This window comes from Struthio camelus, chromosome W (genome assembly GCF_040807025.1).
Source record: "Struthio camelus isolate bStrCam1 chromosome W, bStrCam1.hap1, whole genome shotgun sequence".
Classification (NCBI taxonomy): domain Eukaryota; kingdom Metazoa; phylum Chordata; class Aves; order Struthioniformes; family Struthionidae; genus Struthio; species Struthio camelus.
Window position 1 is genome coordinate 52,981,591 of NC_090981.1, and position 13,413 is coordinate 52,995,003.

At 37.1% G+C, this 13,413-nt stretch overlaps 2 protein-coding genes across 3 annotated transcripts in view; one reads left to right on the top strand and one right to left on the bottom strand.

The window, feature by feature from the left end:
- SELENOP (selenoprotein P) lies at nucleotides 1–9,105 on the top strand. Its single transcript, XM_009669416.2, has 5 exons — nucleotides 1–127; nucleotides 1,585–1,788; nucleotides 3,597–3,809; nucleotides 5,540–5,657; nucleotides 7,335–9,105. Exons 2-5 carry the CDS (start codon nucleotides 1,598–1,600, stop codon nucleotides 7,743–7,745), a joined length of 933 nt encoding a protein of 310 aa, XP_009667711.2. The 5' UTR covers nucleotides 1–127; nucleotides 1,585–1,597; the 3' UTR covers nucleotides 7,746–9,105.
- Nucleotides 8,968–13,413, bottom strand: part of LOC138064143 (coiled-coil domain-containing protein 152-like) — a 20,148-nt gene continuing 15,702 nt past the window's right edge. For both annotated transcript variants that reach the window (XM_068925385.1, XM_068925386.1), the window contains 4 exons: nucleotides 11,886–11,988; nucleotides 10,925–11,052; nucleotides 9,861–9,947; nucleotides 8,968–9,323 (listed from right to left, as the gene is read on the bottom strand). In XM_068925385.1, coding sequence (XP_068781486.1) covers nucleotides 9,201–9,323; nucleotides 9,861–9,947; nucleotides 10,925–11,052; nucleotides 11,886–11,988 — 441 coding nt within the window. In that variant the 3' untranslated portion in view covers nucleotides 8,968–9,200. The remainder of the gene's footprint in view (nucleotides 9,324–9,860; nucleotides 9,948–10,924; nucleotides 11,053–11,885; nucleotides 11,989–13,413) is intronic.

Consider the following 13,413-nt stretch of genomic DNA (forward strand, 5'->3'; position numbering starts at 1 on the left):
GAACCACATCTGCGAAGTGAGATAAACAAGAGCCATATAAATACCACAGCCCTTCTCCGAAAGTGTTTTTCTTCTGCAGTGCATGGTCGAGCGGAGCAGCCAAGGAGGGGAGGGAGGGGAGAAAAGGGTAAGTTAAGTGTGTTGTTTTTACTGTGAAAGAGCTTCATGACTTAAGATTTGGCAGACTGTTTCTTTGGCTGTAAAGACTGACTGTGGAAATTTCCATTGGAAACTAAGTAAAAAGTTGAACTGTTAAGGGACGTGTAATTCAGAACATAACTTGTCGTCTTGTCTGCAGAGCTAGACAGCTGTTGCTAGCCTTGGGGTGTCAGTGCTGCAGAAGGCTATAAAATTACAGAGGAATCTCAGCATGGCTTAGGAGCTTTATGTGTTTGCAGTGGAGCCCTGTAAAGGCAAGCCGTTTTCCAGGTGTGCAGAAAGAGCAAAAAACTGGCCCTCCACATACCAACTGGGCCATAATTTAATCCTCAAAGTACTGTACCTAAAATGCTTTTGGTATAGCTGCAGGAAAGAAACATTAGGGAAAGCAGGATTTTACAAATGATGTCAGATTTGCAGCAGCTGAGTCTGGCTTTAAAAGATCAGTAATTAAAATGTTTTATTTTATTAGACTATGAGAAGATTGAAGGAGAACATATTATTTATCAGAACTTAGTGTTTCAAAAATACTCTGTGTTTACTGCCAGAATCTGATCTGAATGGTGGAACTGTAGAATCCCACAACCTAGGGCAGGTTGGAGAGCGGTTTTAAGGGTCATTTCTCAATAACGGGAGTTTTCTGACCATATTAAGCCAAAATTATTATGTAATTGGAATAAAAGGATCATTACAGAATTTCTTGTATTTTTTGATTCTCATAAACATCGAAAGGATTCAGTGTGGGCAGAAGATTTTGTAAAATCTGGGAAATCCTGAAACTGAGTTTCATTTCCTGTTTTTGCAGAATTGTATCTAGTGTTTGCATTCTTAAGAGAGTTTTCTGAGTGGCGCCAAAATGCTACAAACTGGCTTGTAAAGATCTTTTAAGTCTTTTTTTTTTTTTTTTTCCCCCTTGCCAGGTTATATAATATTTTCTATGTACCGAAACATACTGTTGGTGTAGCTACTTTAAAGCCAGTGGAACTGTGCTGCACTGGACTGGAATCAGACTAGAATCTGGACTGCACTGGTCTAGAGTGTTCTGGTGTAAACTGGCTCAGCACCACAGACTTAAAAACACAAGAAATGAGGTCAACTTTAACATCACTGAAATGTTAAAAACTGAAATATTACAAAGAGTAATGAACAACCTAGTTTGTTTACTTGCACTAAAAGAAAATGCCATTATTTTGTACTTCTTCAGCTGTTTACACATAGCAAAGACCTAGATTTATTTATTATATGGAAACGCCATTGCAAAATCTAAGAAATATGACCAAGCAGTAAACATACTGCTGAAATGTCCCCTTACTGTATATTTAAACTGAATGGACCCAGTGTCCTGCAGTGTTCTGTTATGGGGATTTCAGAGTCTGAACTTTGCTTAAGCGTTGATCTCATTTTGTTTATTTTCTCTCTTTGCAGATAAAGCCCAGCCATGTGGGCAGGGCTGGGGCTAGTTCTGAGTCTCTGCCTCCTCCCAGGAGGAGGGGCAGAGATCCAGAACTGCAAAGAGCCCCCAGAATGGCATATTGGGGAGGAGAACCCAATGCTGAACTCTAGGGGGTCGGTGACAGTGGTAGCTCTCCTCCAAGCTAGCTGATACTTGTGCCTGCTGCAGGCTTCCAGGTAAGTGTAAACCTCCTTCCCAGTTTTTTTCCAAACAAGCCTCGTCAATTTTTAAAGCCGTCTGAGGATAACGTACGCATCCAACTACAGATACGCTCCATGAACTATGGCTTCCTCAAATGCCAGCGACCCTGCTAGAACGTGTGACCCGGCCTTGGTGACCAGGTTAATTCCCAGCGGGAACATTTTGTGCTAGTGGTTTGGATTCTTCAGCTGCTGGCTTAGTACTGACGGACAGCTTATCTTTTCCAGATTGTAGTTACTACATAAATATGCTATCAACTTGATGTTAACGAAGAGTAAAGCACATGAAAGTCCAACAGAAACAGTTCCTCCAGAGCTTTACTTTGGTTAACAACAGATAATTAATGTGGCAAAGATACTGAAGTCAAGAAATACCATAATTCTCTGACATGGACAGAGAGATCCTTATATTTTACTCATGCTTCATATGAAAACACCCCTTGAATCACATAATCTTCATGAAAGATCTCTAGGGAAAAAGGCAAATCAAATGTGCATTTTTAATGTACTTTCCTAGTCTGTTCAAAGAAAAAAACACCAGAAAATATGGTAAAGCATGGCCTCGCAGAAAATAGATGAGGCATTCAAGGGAACTATCAGTGTTTAATTTTTATAAAAGACCTGAGACACTGGTGCTCACAGCCCTTATCGTATATTCATTTAGTGGTTGTAAAATAACTTGAGTTTAAAAACTGATCGTGCTGGTTTCACAGCTTGATTTTGATCAGTGTAATAAGATCTTAGTACCCTGCCTCCGTGGGATGCATAAATTTCTAGTCTAATAGTTCTTTCAAGCTTTCCAGAACTGGATCTCGAAAAACTAGTGGTAAATCTCTGGCTCCATCCAAGTCAAAAGTGTGTTTTGTGGTTGGTTTTCAAGGTAGTTGGATTTGAATCCATGCATTCTAGAAAGGCTCGAAAGAATCTTTCTAATTCAAGACTATTCAAAATTTTTCTGAAACTGAAAAAATAAAGAGTTTTCTAGAGCCATTCAGGAGGAAAGAATGACCCTTATACAAATGAAATGAGTGAAAAGCTTGTACAAGAAGAAAGCAGCTTTCTGTATTACATAGCAGAGAAGAAGATTTTGTGATGTACATGCTCTAGTATTAGAGAGGGAACATTAATAACAGCCAGCGGGCTCACGCACAAATTCCATAGCCATCCTTTTGTTCCAGTTGTGGTAATATCCCTTTTCTGGCTATTATGGAAAATAACCATGTCAAGCAGAGTGGGAGAACTATCAGCCTTTTAACTGCAGGTTTGCTTTCTTGATTATTCACCTTGCTGCTGTATTCATTCTGTGCATACTTTTACCAGTTATATGACCCAAAACAGAACATTTAAGTAAAAGCACCAGATAAACTGTCTGTTAGAAATATGGGAAAAGAAAAACTGAAGTAAAAATATCACTGAAATCTATCTGAAAACAAATGCATCTGCTTTATTTAGTACTATATTCTACTTACAAGGATAGGAACCAGGACATGTCACTACACTGCTAGTTACTGTATGATCTCATTTGGTGACAACGTAGTTGATGGTAATGGCAAATGGAAGGAGTCTCTTTTAATAGTTTTAGGCTTGTATCCATTAAAACTTGGAGGAAATAACATTTGCTTTAATGAAAGCAAGATGGAGCTCATTAGCGTTTGATGAATAAGGCAAATCATTGATCTCTGGAAGCGTGCATATATTCAGAAATAACATTTTTATATTGCAAAGGAAAAGACTCTTATGATTCCCTGTTTTTAATAATCTGCTTTCTTTACAATCTCCCTTAGATTGGAGGACTTGCGAGTGAAGTTAGAGAATGAAGGACTGGTCAATATCTCGTATGTGGTTGTCAACCACCAGGGAACTCAGTCCCACAGGAAATTTCACCTACTGAAAGAAAGTGTTTCAGACTGTATCACTGTCTACCAGCAGGATGAACAGCAAGCTGATGTCTGGACTACCTTAAATGGAAACAAACATGATTTTCTCATCTATGACAGGTCTGTGTATAAAATTAGGAAAATATTTGCATGTACTTACAGTCTTTGTAATTCACTATATTAATTAATCAGTTTGCAAATAGCCTAATTACCTCACGATATAGTCGTTATAATCAGCTTCTCAGTTGCACTATGTAAAGCACTTCCACTTTTTCAGGAAGAAGGAAGCTACAAAAAAGTCTGCTTTTGTTTAAATAAATTTGGGATAAATACATTGTCTTTTTAGTTACTATTGATTTATATTACTGTAACGGAGAGTAGAATTTGACAGTGATTCTGACACTGTTTTTATTCTCTGAAAACTCCATTATGTCAATGGATGTGAAAATAGAGTCAATCCAGAAAAGCTACCTAAGTTTTCATAAAAGCATTTTAACTAGAATTGGTTGAAAATGTCATGTAACCTTCCTGTCTCCATGTAGAAAAGTTAGTTTTTAGGTGAAACTTAAAACTTTGAAATAAACTAGCTTTTTGACCGTAAGATTCTGGGACATGTTATCTTTTGGGAGAACCAGTAATAATTGCTTACTTGAAATCCTAATTTTTCAGATTTGATGCAAATTATATGATAAGTAAGTTTTGCATTTCTAACATGTCCATCTTAATTATTATTATTATGTTACTGTAAAGAACATTCTCAATTCACATTGAAACATAATTAAGTTTAATAAAGAATTAGAAAATTACATGTATTTTTTCTCCTACTGCGAAGACATTGCACAAATTAGATAACTTTAGGCTGTGGGCTGCAACTAACACTTCAATGATCCTTAGAGAGGGAACGGATGTTATTGCAGCAAATATGCCTGAGTGTGTGGGAGGAAGGTTGTCACATGATAGATGAACAGATCAAGGCTGCATGTAGCCCCCGAAGGGACCCCAAAGTTGACACCTGGCCCACAAAATTTGAAAGGTAGAACTAATCTGTGACGTTGAAACATAGGGTGTGTTTATTTTACCAACTGGCTTGGCACTGGTTTGGCTGTGATCCATTATAGTTCAAGGACTATATGTCCTCACTGTGTCTTTACTGCCAGTGAAGTTTGTGCCAGCTGCTGGTCCTAGACGTGGACTACACCTGTGTAGAGAGCTATGGCTGGAGAACCTTGTGGTCCACATTGCAAGTAGGGTACTTAACATGGTGCCTGGTATACAACTTCCACCTTTGTTCCATCTGCTCTGAGTGCACCAGTAGTGTGCTCAAGTGCATACCAGAGCGCTCCAGAACAGACACAGAGCAGATGTGCACCATCAGAATCGCTCATGCACACTGGATCACTAATGCAGATGCACTGCAGTTCGCATTTCCAATCAAGAAACATGTTATGCTGTATTAAAACATTCGTTGCATGAATGCAACAACCATACTGTGATTTGTACTGCTATGCAAACGGCAGTCCTCCTTAGCGAGACAGCTATGTAAAGAGTGTACCTTTGGTAGTCTAAAAACGCTGTTACATGGGAGGCTTCCGCCAAGAGAACTGTATCAGTAAGAAATCATGCTTCACCCTATTGATTGATGTAGTTGAGCAGGCAGAAGTGTATAATGCAGATACTGATTTTTACTGCTTTTGACTCCTTGGACAGAAACAGTCTTTGTAGGATTGTACAGTATGGGAGGATTGAGGTGAACAAAATAAGGAGATGTGATGAGAAGAAGAGAGATTTAATTTTATATATATATATATATGTTTACGTATATGTAACTATGGAATTCTTTCTCTCCCTAGATGTGGCCGTCTAGTGTATCATCTGGGTCTGCCCTATTCCTTCCTGTCTTTCCAATACGTAGAAGAATCTATAAAGATTGCATACTGTGAAAACAAGTGTGGAAATTGCTCTTACACGGTATTTTCTTATTTCATTCTGTACGCACTAGGAAAGGGAAAGTGGACTGGACCAGTATTTAAAAATAATTACTTCAGTGTGATTAATCCCAGAACACATGTTTTAGAGTCTAAACGTTTACATGCCTCTTGCTAGAGAACTTTTAAGCATTTTTCAAAATGAAGCAGATCTAATTTAGAATCAACTGATTATTGAGAATAGACTGATTATCTAAGTTCCTGCCCTTGATAGAAATGTGAATCAAGTCAAATCTTGGATGCTATTCAATTTCTGGAGTTACACACGCTTAGTGAGCATTTAATGCCTCAGTCCTGGGGGCCAGGTAGGTACTTAAACGAATAGTATACTTTTAGAAGACCTGGTAGTCAAATCTAAGCTGGTTTGAGTTACTATTCTTTTTAGTTTGTATTTAAAAACAATATACAGAACTCGCTTTAAAAAAGTGGTAATGATGACAAAGTATTGTTACCCTTATGAAAAAGGGCAGCTTTGTTTTCAATATAACTGAAGATCAGGAGTACCTTAAAGGTTATCAGAAATTGTACATACCTAGTCATGAAAGTTCAGCCAGAAGCGTCATGGTTTCAGTTTTCCTCATACAGTTTTCCAGCGAAATGTAGGCCACAGACAAGTCAACTATGGGATCCTAGAATAAGAAAACTTATTAGCAATTATTTGAATTTTAATTCCCCAAGAGTTTACATTAGGAGCCCTGTCCAGGTATCAGCCATGTTGTAGAACAAGGTGCCTTTTGATAGTCATACCTTTCTTCAGTGAAGTAACACTTTCTCAGAAAGAAACACTTCTTTGTGAGACAGTCTTCCTCAAGAATTCAGATGTCAAACACTGTATATGATGTTTAGAAGGAATTTCAGAGTGTCTGTGTGCCTATTTCACATTCAGTCTGTAGTGCTTATACAGGTACTCGTAGCTGAAGTCACCTAGCTTGATCAGTCGCGTTCACTTTCCCGACTTTTTTTTTTCTTACGGCTCAATTACTGTGCTTCTCTTGAATTAACGTTGACATTCAATAAGAGAAGAATTTCCTTCTCAAACTTGGTATCCTTCATGTTTTTGAAATAATATTGAGTACTTAAAGAAAAATATTTTTTTAACCTACCTTTACTGAAAAACCTCCAAAACCCATCTCTCATCAATATGGCCTGTTCTCATAGCTACTCCACTGACATACTTACTTCAACTGCCTAAAGAGCACCACCAGAAAAAAGTGGCAGTTAAGCCCAATAACCTGAGATATACAAAAGACTGAGCCTCGAAGACAAATCCTGGAGGCAGATAGTTCTTCCTCGTTTTCCTTTTTCCTGCAAGACCCTTCACAAGGTGCTGCAGATTCCCTACTTGGCACCAACTTGCGCTGCTTTCCCCTTCTCCACATACTTTTGGGGTGGAGCGGTGGCAACGTTTTAGCATCGTACTTGTATTTTCTCGATTTTGTTGGAAGCCAAAAAGCTAAATGAATCATTGTTTTCTGTAAAGAAGTATAGGCTGTTGTTCACGTTTTATATTACAGCATCAGTCTTTCAAAGTTACTTATAAACAATAATTTTAAATAATCCATCACTTAGATTTCAGGTACTGCAAAAACACCAAGAAGATAATTATTTTACAACTAGTTTAATTAGGTATAATGCCTTATTTGAACTTTTTATTTTCCAGGAACCCTATATTGATGATATATGTGAAAACATCACTAAAAAGGCAGATGAAAAGCTAGCAGAGATAGAACCAAAACCAGCTGGCCAACATTCACATCGTCACCACCTGCACAGACACAGACACCACCACCATGAGGAGAGTCATCATTCCAAAAATGAGAACCAACAGGCTCCTGCTGAATCTCCAAGACGACACTCTTCTCAGAGTGGTCGGCGTCATAGAGTTTTTGGCCATAACAGACATGATCAGAGAGGTAATCAAGAACCGCTAGAAACTCTTCCTCAGGGAGAAGGTGCAGAATCTCATACACAAGATAAAAAGCTATGAAAAAAGAGAAAAGCCAGCTGTAAAAACCAGTTAACTTGAACCTGGCAGAAAGCATCAGACTCAACTTCTAGTAGCTGATGCTGACATTGTCGACACCTTTTGTTTGAAGAGCTAAGGCATTCTGTCACTTGACAGTGTCACGGAGCACTTCCGAATTCTTGCAGGTGACACGGCCAGCTGTTAGCAGAGGACATTACTGAATCATGACAGTGACGTCTGCTTTCAGCTGCCTGACAGTCACCAGCAGCAAGAGAAACTAGTGACACCTGACAGTGACAGGAAGAGGAAGGAAAGTGAGCCTGAGAAACAAACTAAACACCATAAAACACTATCTAAGTTCATTTAATTTTGGGAGTGGAAAAAATAACAGATGAAGTGTTTTTATTGCCCCACAATAAAAAAAATTATCTCAAGACAGGTGACGGAAGCGTGGAGTTAGAATATAAGTAGCGCAAACAAATGGAGCGTTACAGCAGCGCTCTTGGAAGTAAACAAAACCTATCTAATTCCATCAATGAAAAACTTCCTATTTTAAAGCCATTTAACTGACCCATAGTTTGTTTTTCAGTTGCAGTTGAAAGGTGTCTGCCTTCTTGATTAATTTGTCTTTCTTGTTTTTCTTCTAACATTCTGCTTGCATTTGTGAGGACAGGAGCATAAACTATGACCTAGGGGCTTCTGTTTGATGCTAGCAACCAAGAATAGAAGATGACCAAAAAAGATATTTTAATCATACTTTATTGTTAAGAAAGAACATGGAATATATTCACAGTTTGTTTTTTTTTTTTCTAACCTATGGATACAAATTGCGTACAATAAAATGTTATTTCTAAGCAACACGCCACAATAACTTCTTATCTCAAATGTAAGCAATAATTGCATTATTTGAAAGTAACAGATTATATGTTTATCTTTTATTGCTATTTACTGTATCGGGGTCCAGTACTACACACTGCTGCAGCTTGTAAGATCCTACTAAATTAATAGGATTGTGCCTAAAATGACAGGCAGTGTTAACAGCTCGTAATGCAGATCAGTATCTATATAAAAAAGTGGGAGGGTAGGGACCAAATTCAGTCTTGATGTAATGTTTGTCTTTGTTTAGAACAGTGCTGAATTTGATAATCTGTATTGATTAGTACTGCAATATTCTGCTGAAACTTGTATAACTATTGTTTTTAACTTAGCACTCTTTGACTAACCAAGTTAAAGTGAAAATAAAGTCATTTGAAAGATTCTTGGATAAAGAAGAGAATATTCAAGAAAGGAAAACCACATTGAAAGCATACACCATAGTTGATGATGGCTTAATAGGGAAACTGTTACTCCTACAAAACCTGAAGCTTCTTATGGTGAATGCTGATTAGCAGGAAAGTACTACTGAACAGAATGTATGTTTAGGGAATGTTTGACAAGAGTTTTTCAATAAAAAATAGATTCAGTATTTCCTTGTATTTTGCTTTTACTTTTGAAGTGCAGTTTGAAATACACTATTTCTAGTTCTCACTGTATGACAAAGTAGTTCAAAAGTACATATTCTCAGAACCGCTTTCGTTTGAAGTGCAAGTCCTGGCCTTTATTAAGACGTAGCTCCAAGTCTCTTATGGTGTTACGCAGAATTTCAATTTCCTTGTTTTTTTCCTCCTGGAGATGCTGCAGCTTCTGTAAAAATGCAGACAAACGCTTCATTGTTAAATATCTTGTAGAATTATGTACCAATACAATATGCTGCTGCTAATGAGAAATAGTCTAACAATATTTTTCACAGTATTACAAAAATGACTTCCCCAGAATCCTATTTCTGTGACATCCCAAAGTCCCCAGTCTACCAGAACAGTAGTGCACATATGTAATTTATATCACAGTCATTGATGTCAGCTGTACCTTAAGTTCCCAAGTTAACAATTCTACACATTTGACCATTTAACATGGGGGCTTTTGTTGCTGGTATCAAAGGTATTAAGCTGCTGAATCACATCTGTATCAAGATCAGTGCAAAAAGGCATGAAATTAGTTGTAAATAGATGGGAGGGAAGCGTTGGAAAAGTGAATGATATGGATCCTGTCAGACATGAAACACTTTCCCCCCCCCCCCCCCCCAAATTTCTGTTACAAAACAAAACAATAAAAGCCCAGGGAACTGCTGTTTGAAATTGACTGTAACAGTAGTTGCAGCCTGCAGGCTATTCAAGCACATACCCTTCGATAGATACTTTGTGGCAAGACAGAAGCATCGGAAAATGATTTTGCTGTTTTATTCTGAACTCTCGCTAATTTAGCATTGAACTGAAAGAATCAGGAAAAGATAAAACATTAATAACCCAACAGGAAAATATTAATACAAATAATACAAGCATAATTTTCAGTTTTCCCATGGTTTTGTACCTAAAAATAGTAATAGTACGCTTATCTACTATTTAATTCTAGGACAATGAAACTGTGAAAGTTTATTTTAAAAAATGCAATTACATGTTAAGAGTTTTTTTTTAATGCTTCAAATTATTTCAAAAAGAAAGAATTGATACAAAATATTATAATGGCAATTTACCATACATAAGTATTTCTGAAATGTTAAATGAACAAAAACACTGCTAAACAACATTGAAAGAACAAAGATGGTTCCCCAGTCCTATTGTGTGCAGGAGGAGAGAATGGGAAGGATGCAAAAAATCCTTGAAACCATTATCCTTCCTTTGTGTTCCAAGGGGAACTCAGTCCAAACAGTTTCACACCTTACTTCTTTTTTAATGTGAAAGGTTTGAAGTATTTCCTTCATTTTTCTGTAATTGGGAGAGTGGCCTTAAAACCTAAGCCACGAAACACACGTTGAATTCTGTGACTCTCAAAGCTCTGCAGGATTAGAAGTCTTTAAGCTCCTGAAGTTTACAAATAACCATATCTTCCAAGCATTAATAAAAATTAATTAAAAAGAATAGACGTTAAGTAGAAAACATTTGCTTTCATTTCATTATAGCTCAAGAAATAGATGGCAAAATTTCCAAAATAATTTAACTTAAGGATACAGCAAACTTCAATGTCCCTACATGGCAGGTAAAACTTATTTCCGAGCAGAAGCTATTCAGATACAGTTACAGAAGGGAGTACATGCCATTCCCTTTTGTGCAGATGATCATTTTTTAATTTTCCTAGGTTCCATTACATTTCTCTGTTAGGTACCATTGACACCATTCTTCACTACACAAAATCTTCTAAGTGCACCACTGCCTAATTAATTACCTTTAGCTCAGCTTCAAAATGCATACCTCTATCTGCAGTTTAATTATTTCATTCTGCTTCTCTTCATCTTGAGTTTTCAGTTGTCTGGTTAACTCTAGTATTTCCAGTTCTTTTTTCGCTACTTGTTCCCTATACTCCACTTCTATTAGTTCAACTAATAACAGTAATAACATGAAATATGATGATTAAAATATAAACAGGTTTACATAGAAAAAGAACAATTGCATTTCACAAATCTTAAGACTTTCTTGAACAGCTGTTGAGTATTTCACAGGAAAAGAATTTCAGTAAAACAAAAAACATGTTTTAAAACTACATGGAAACGACCCTGTCCCATCACAGTAAGATGGAGTCTCTTTAGAGAAGCATCACATTTTGCAAAGACTTTGTTAGCCTTTTTTTGTGTTAAGTGGATAACCAAAACCTCTTACTGTTGAAAGTTACGTCTGTAATGAAAAAAATTAATACTGGAATTATTGCAGTGTTTCTGCAATTATTAAGGTGTATCTTGTTGCAATTATTAAGGTGTTTCTTGTTGCAGTATTATTTATTTACAAAAATGGTATGGAGTCCTGTTTTCCTGAGCATAGCTGGAACACCGTAACAGCAATCTAGCACACAGTTCATAAGGCAATTTTCCAGCCAGCACTTAACCCAAAATTTCCTTCCTTCAGATTTTTCTTAGGTCCATGTTCCCAGCGCTTGTTCTACCTGTTTTGGAATTTCTGCTCATCCTATGCTTCTGTACTACAACCTCACTGTAACTGTCTACTCTTGAGCTAAGATAAAATTCAGTTAAACACTTTATCCACCTCTAGCTTTCATGTGTCTTTGTTTTGTGAGTACTACACTTGTACTTTAATTAGAAAATGTTTTCCAGTCATGTATCTCCATTAAGAAGTTGAACTGTATTTCTTGTATTTATCCTCGAATAGGTTTCAACATGGTTTACTCAGCTCCATAGCATTCCATCTTCAGAGAACTTACGTTTTTTTTTCATGTCGCAATTCAACTGTGTTACTTCTAATTTGTGGTCTTCCTCTTTGTTTTGAATTTCTGTCAAAAGCGTCTCAATCTTATGTTTATACTCCTGTGAATGTAAAAAGCTTCATAAAGAAAATCTTTAGGATTCTGTACTTACTTAGAAAGTCTTCTGTGAAATACAACATTCTGGTCAAAATGTGCAATACTCTCCATAATTTAGTATTTGCTTTTTCTAGCTCTAGTAAATTCAGAATGACCAGTTACTACTTCCACAACCTGACTGAAGTCCACAGATGAAAAGAGTAGCAGATACAAATTGTATTACAGCTATTAGTGTTGTTAAAATAAAATTAGAAATTGCTCTTATCAGGAAAAAAAGGGTGAATGGAGAAGTCACATACCTTTCCCCAAACCAGTGCTGCAGTTAGTTAATGAGTGCAGCTATACTTTTTTAGATTTTGACTAAAGATTGTATAATAATGAACTGTATTTAAAATACGCAGTTTTGTTAGTATGGCTTATGTCAAGGATTCCACAACTTCACACTGGCAGCAGTGGAAATGGTTGTGATATAAGCAGTAGTGACGCTGGTGGCACTGATAACCTGAGGAAAGGAAGCTTGAGTATACTTATTATATAAGTTTGCTCTAATATGTTAAGAAATACTCCAGAATTACCAAGTAGTAATTACTAGCTGTAGTTGCCAGCGTAGAGGTGCTTTCCCCAAAGCTCCTGTCCAAGCCCTCTCCTGGAGGCAGTCACCGACCAGAGCAATGTTCAGAGGCACTTAAAAAGGCAGTTATTGATTGGTGGTAATAGTGTATATGTCAGGTAAGTGCTTTCAGAACAACACTGGGAAGCTCCACCATGTATATAATCATAGTTTCTATACCACAATTTGAGGATTAATAATGTAGGTTTTATCATCTTTTTGAAGGCATTACTTATTTTATCCTCAAATTGTCAAGATAACAGCTCTATTGGTACACGAGTTCAATATAAACAACTCATCATTAGTATTAATGCAGACAAAGAAAATTAGTATCAAGAGTGTTCCAAATTCTATGTAGGGAACAGATGTGCAATCTTAGCACAGAGCACTGACAAGACTCCTGACTAGCACTGCTGGTGTTACCTGTCTTCCAAAAAAAGAGTGGAACAGATGAAAAGTAGAGAGATGCTAGACGGAATTTGTTATGAGTCAAGGAGCCTATCCTCTTTGTAGCGTTCACTCCCAAGGAGACCACTGACAAAATTCACAGAGGTTCTTGATTCTTTGGCAGTAAAGCAGTTGTCTTGAACATCAAACATGTATTTGTGTTTTTGGACAAATGATTAACTTCTAGCCTATGAAGCTGAATTTAAAGCTAATGCAGCTAAAAGTAAGTGCAACTTAGACTGAGCCAGAGTTCTCAGCACTTAGTTGGACTGACCTCTTAGTCTTTGCAGTAACGCATTCTCATACTGATACTGGTTTGAGAACAACTGTTCCCCCTGTGCACATGATAAAACTCCAGGAAAAGTGCGACAA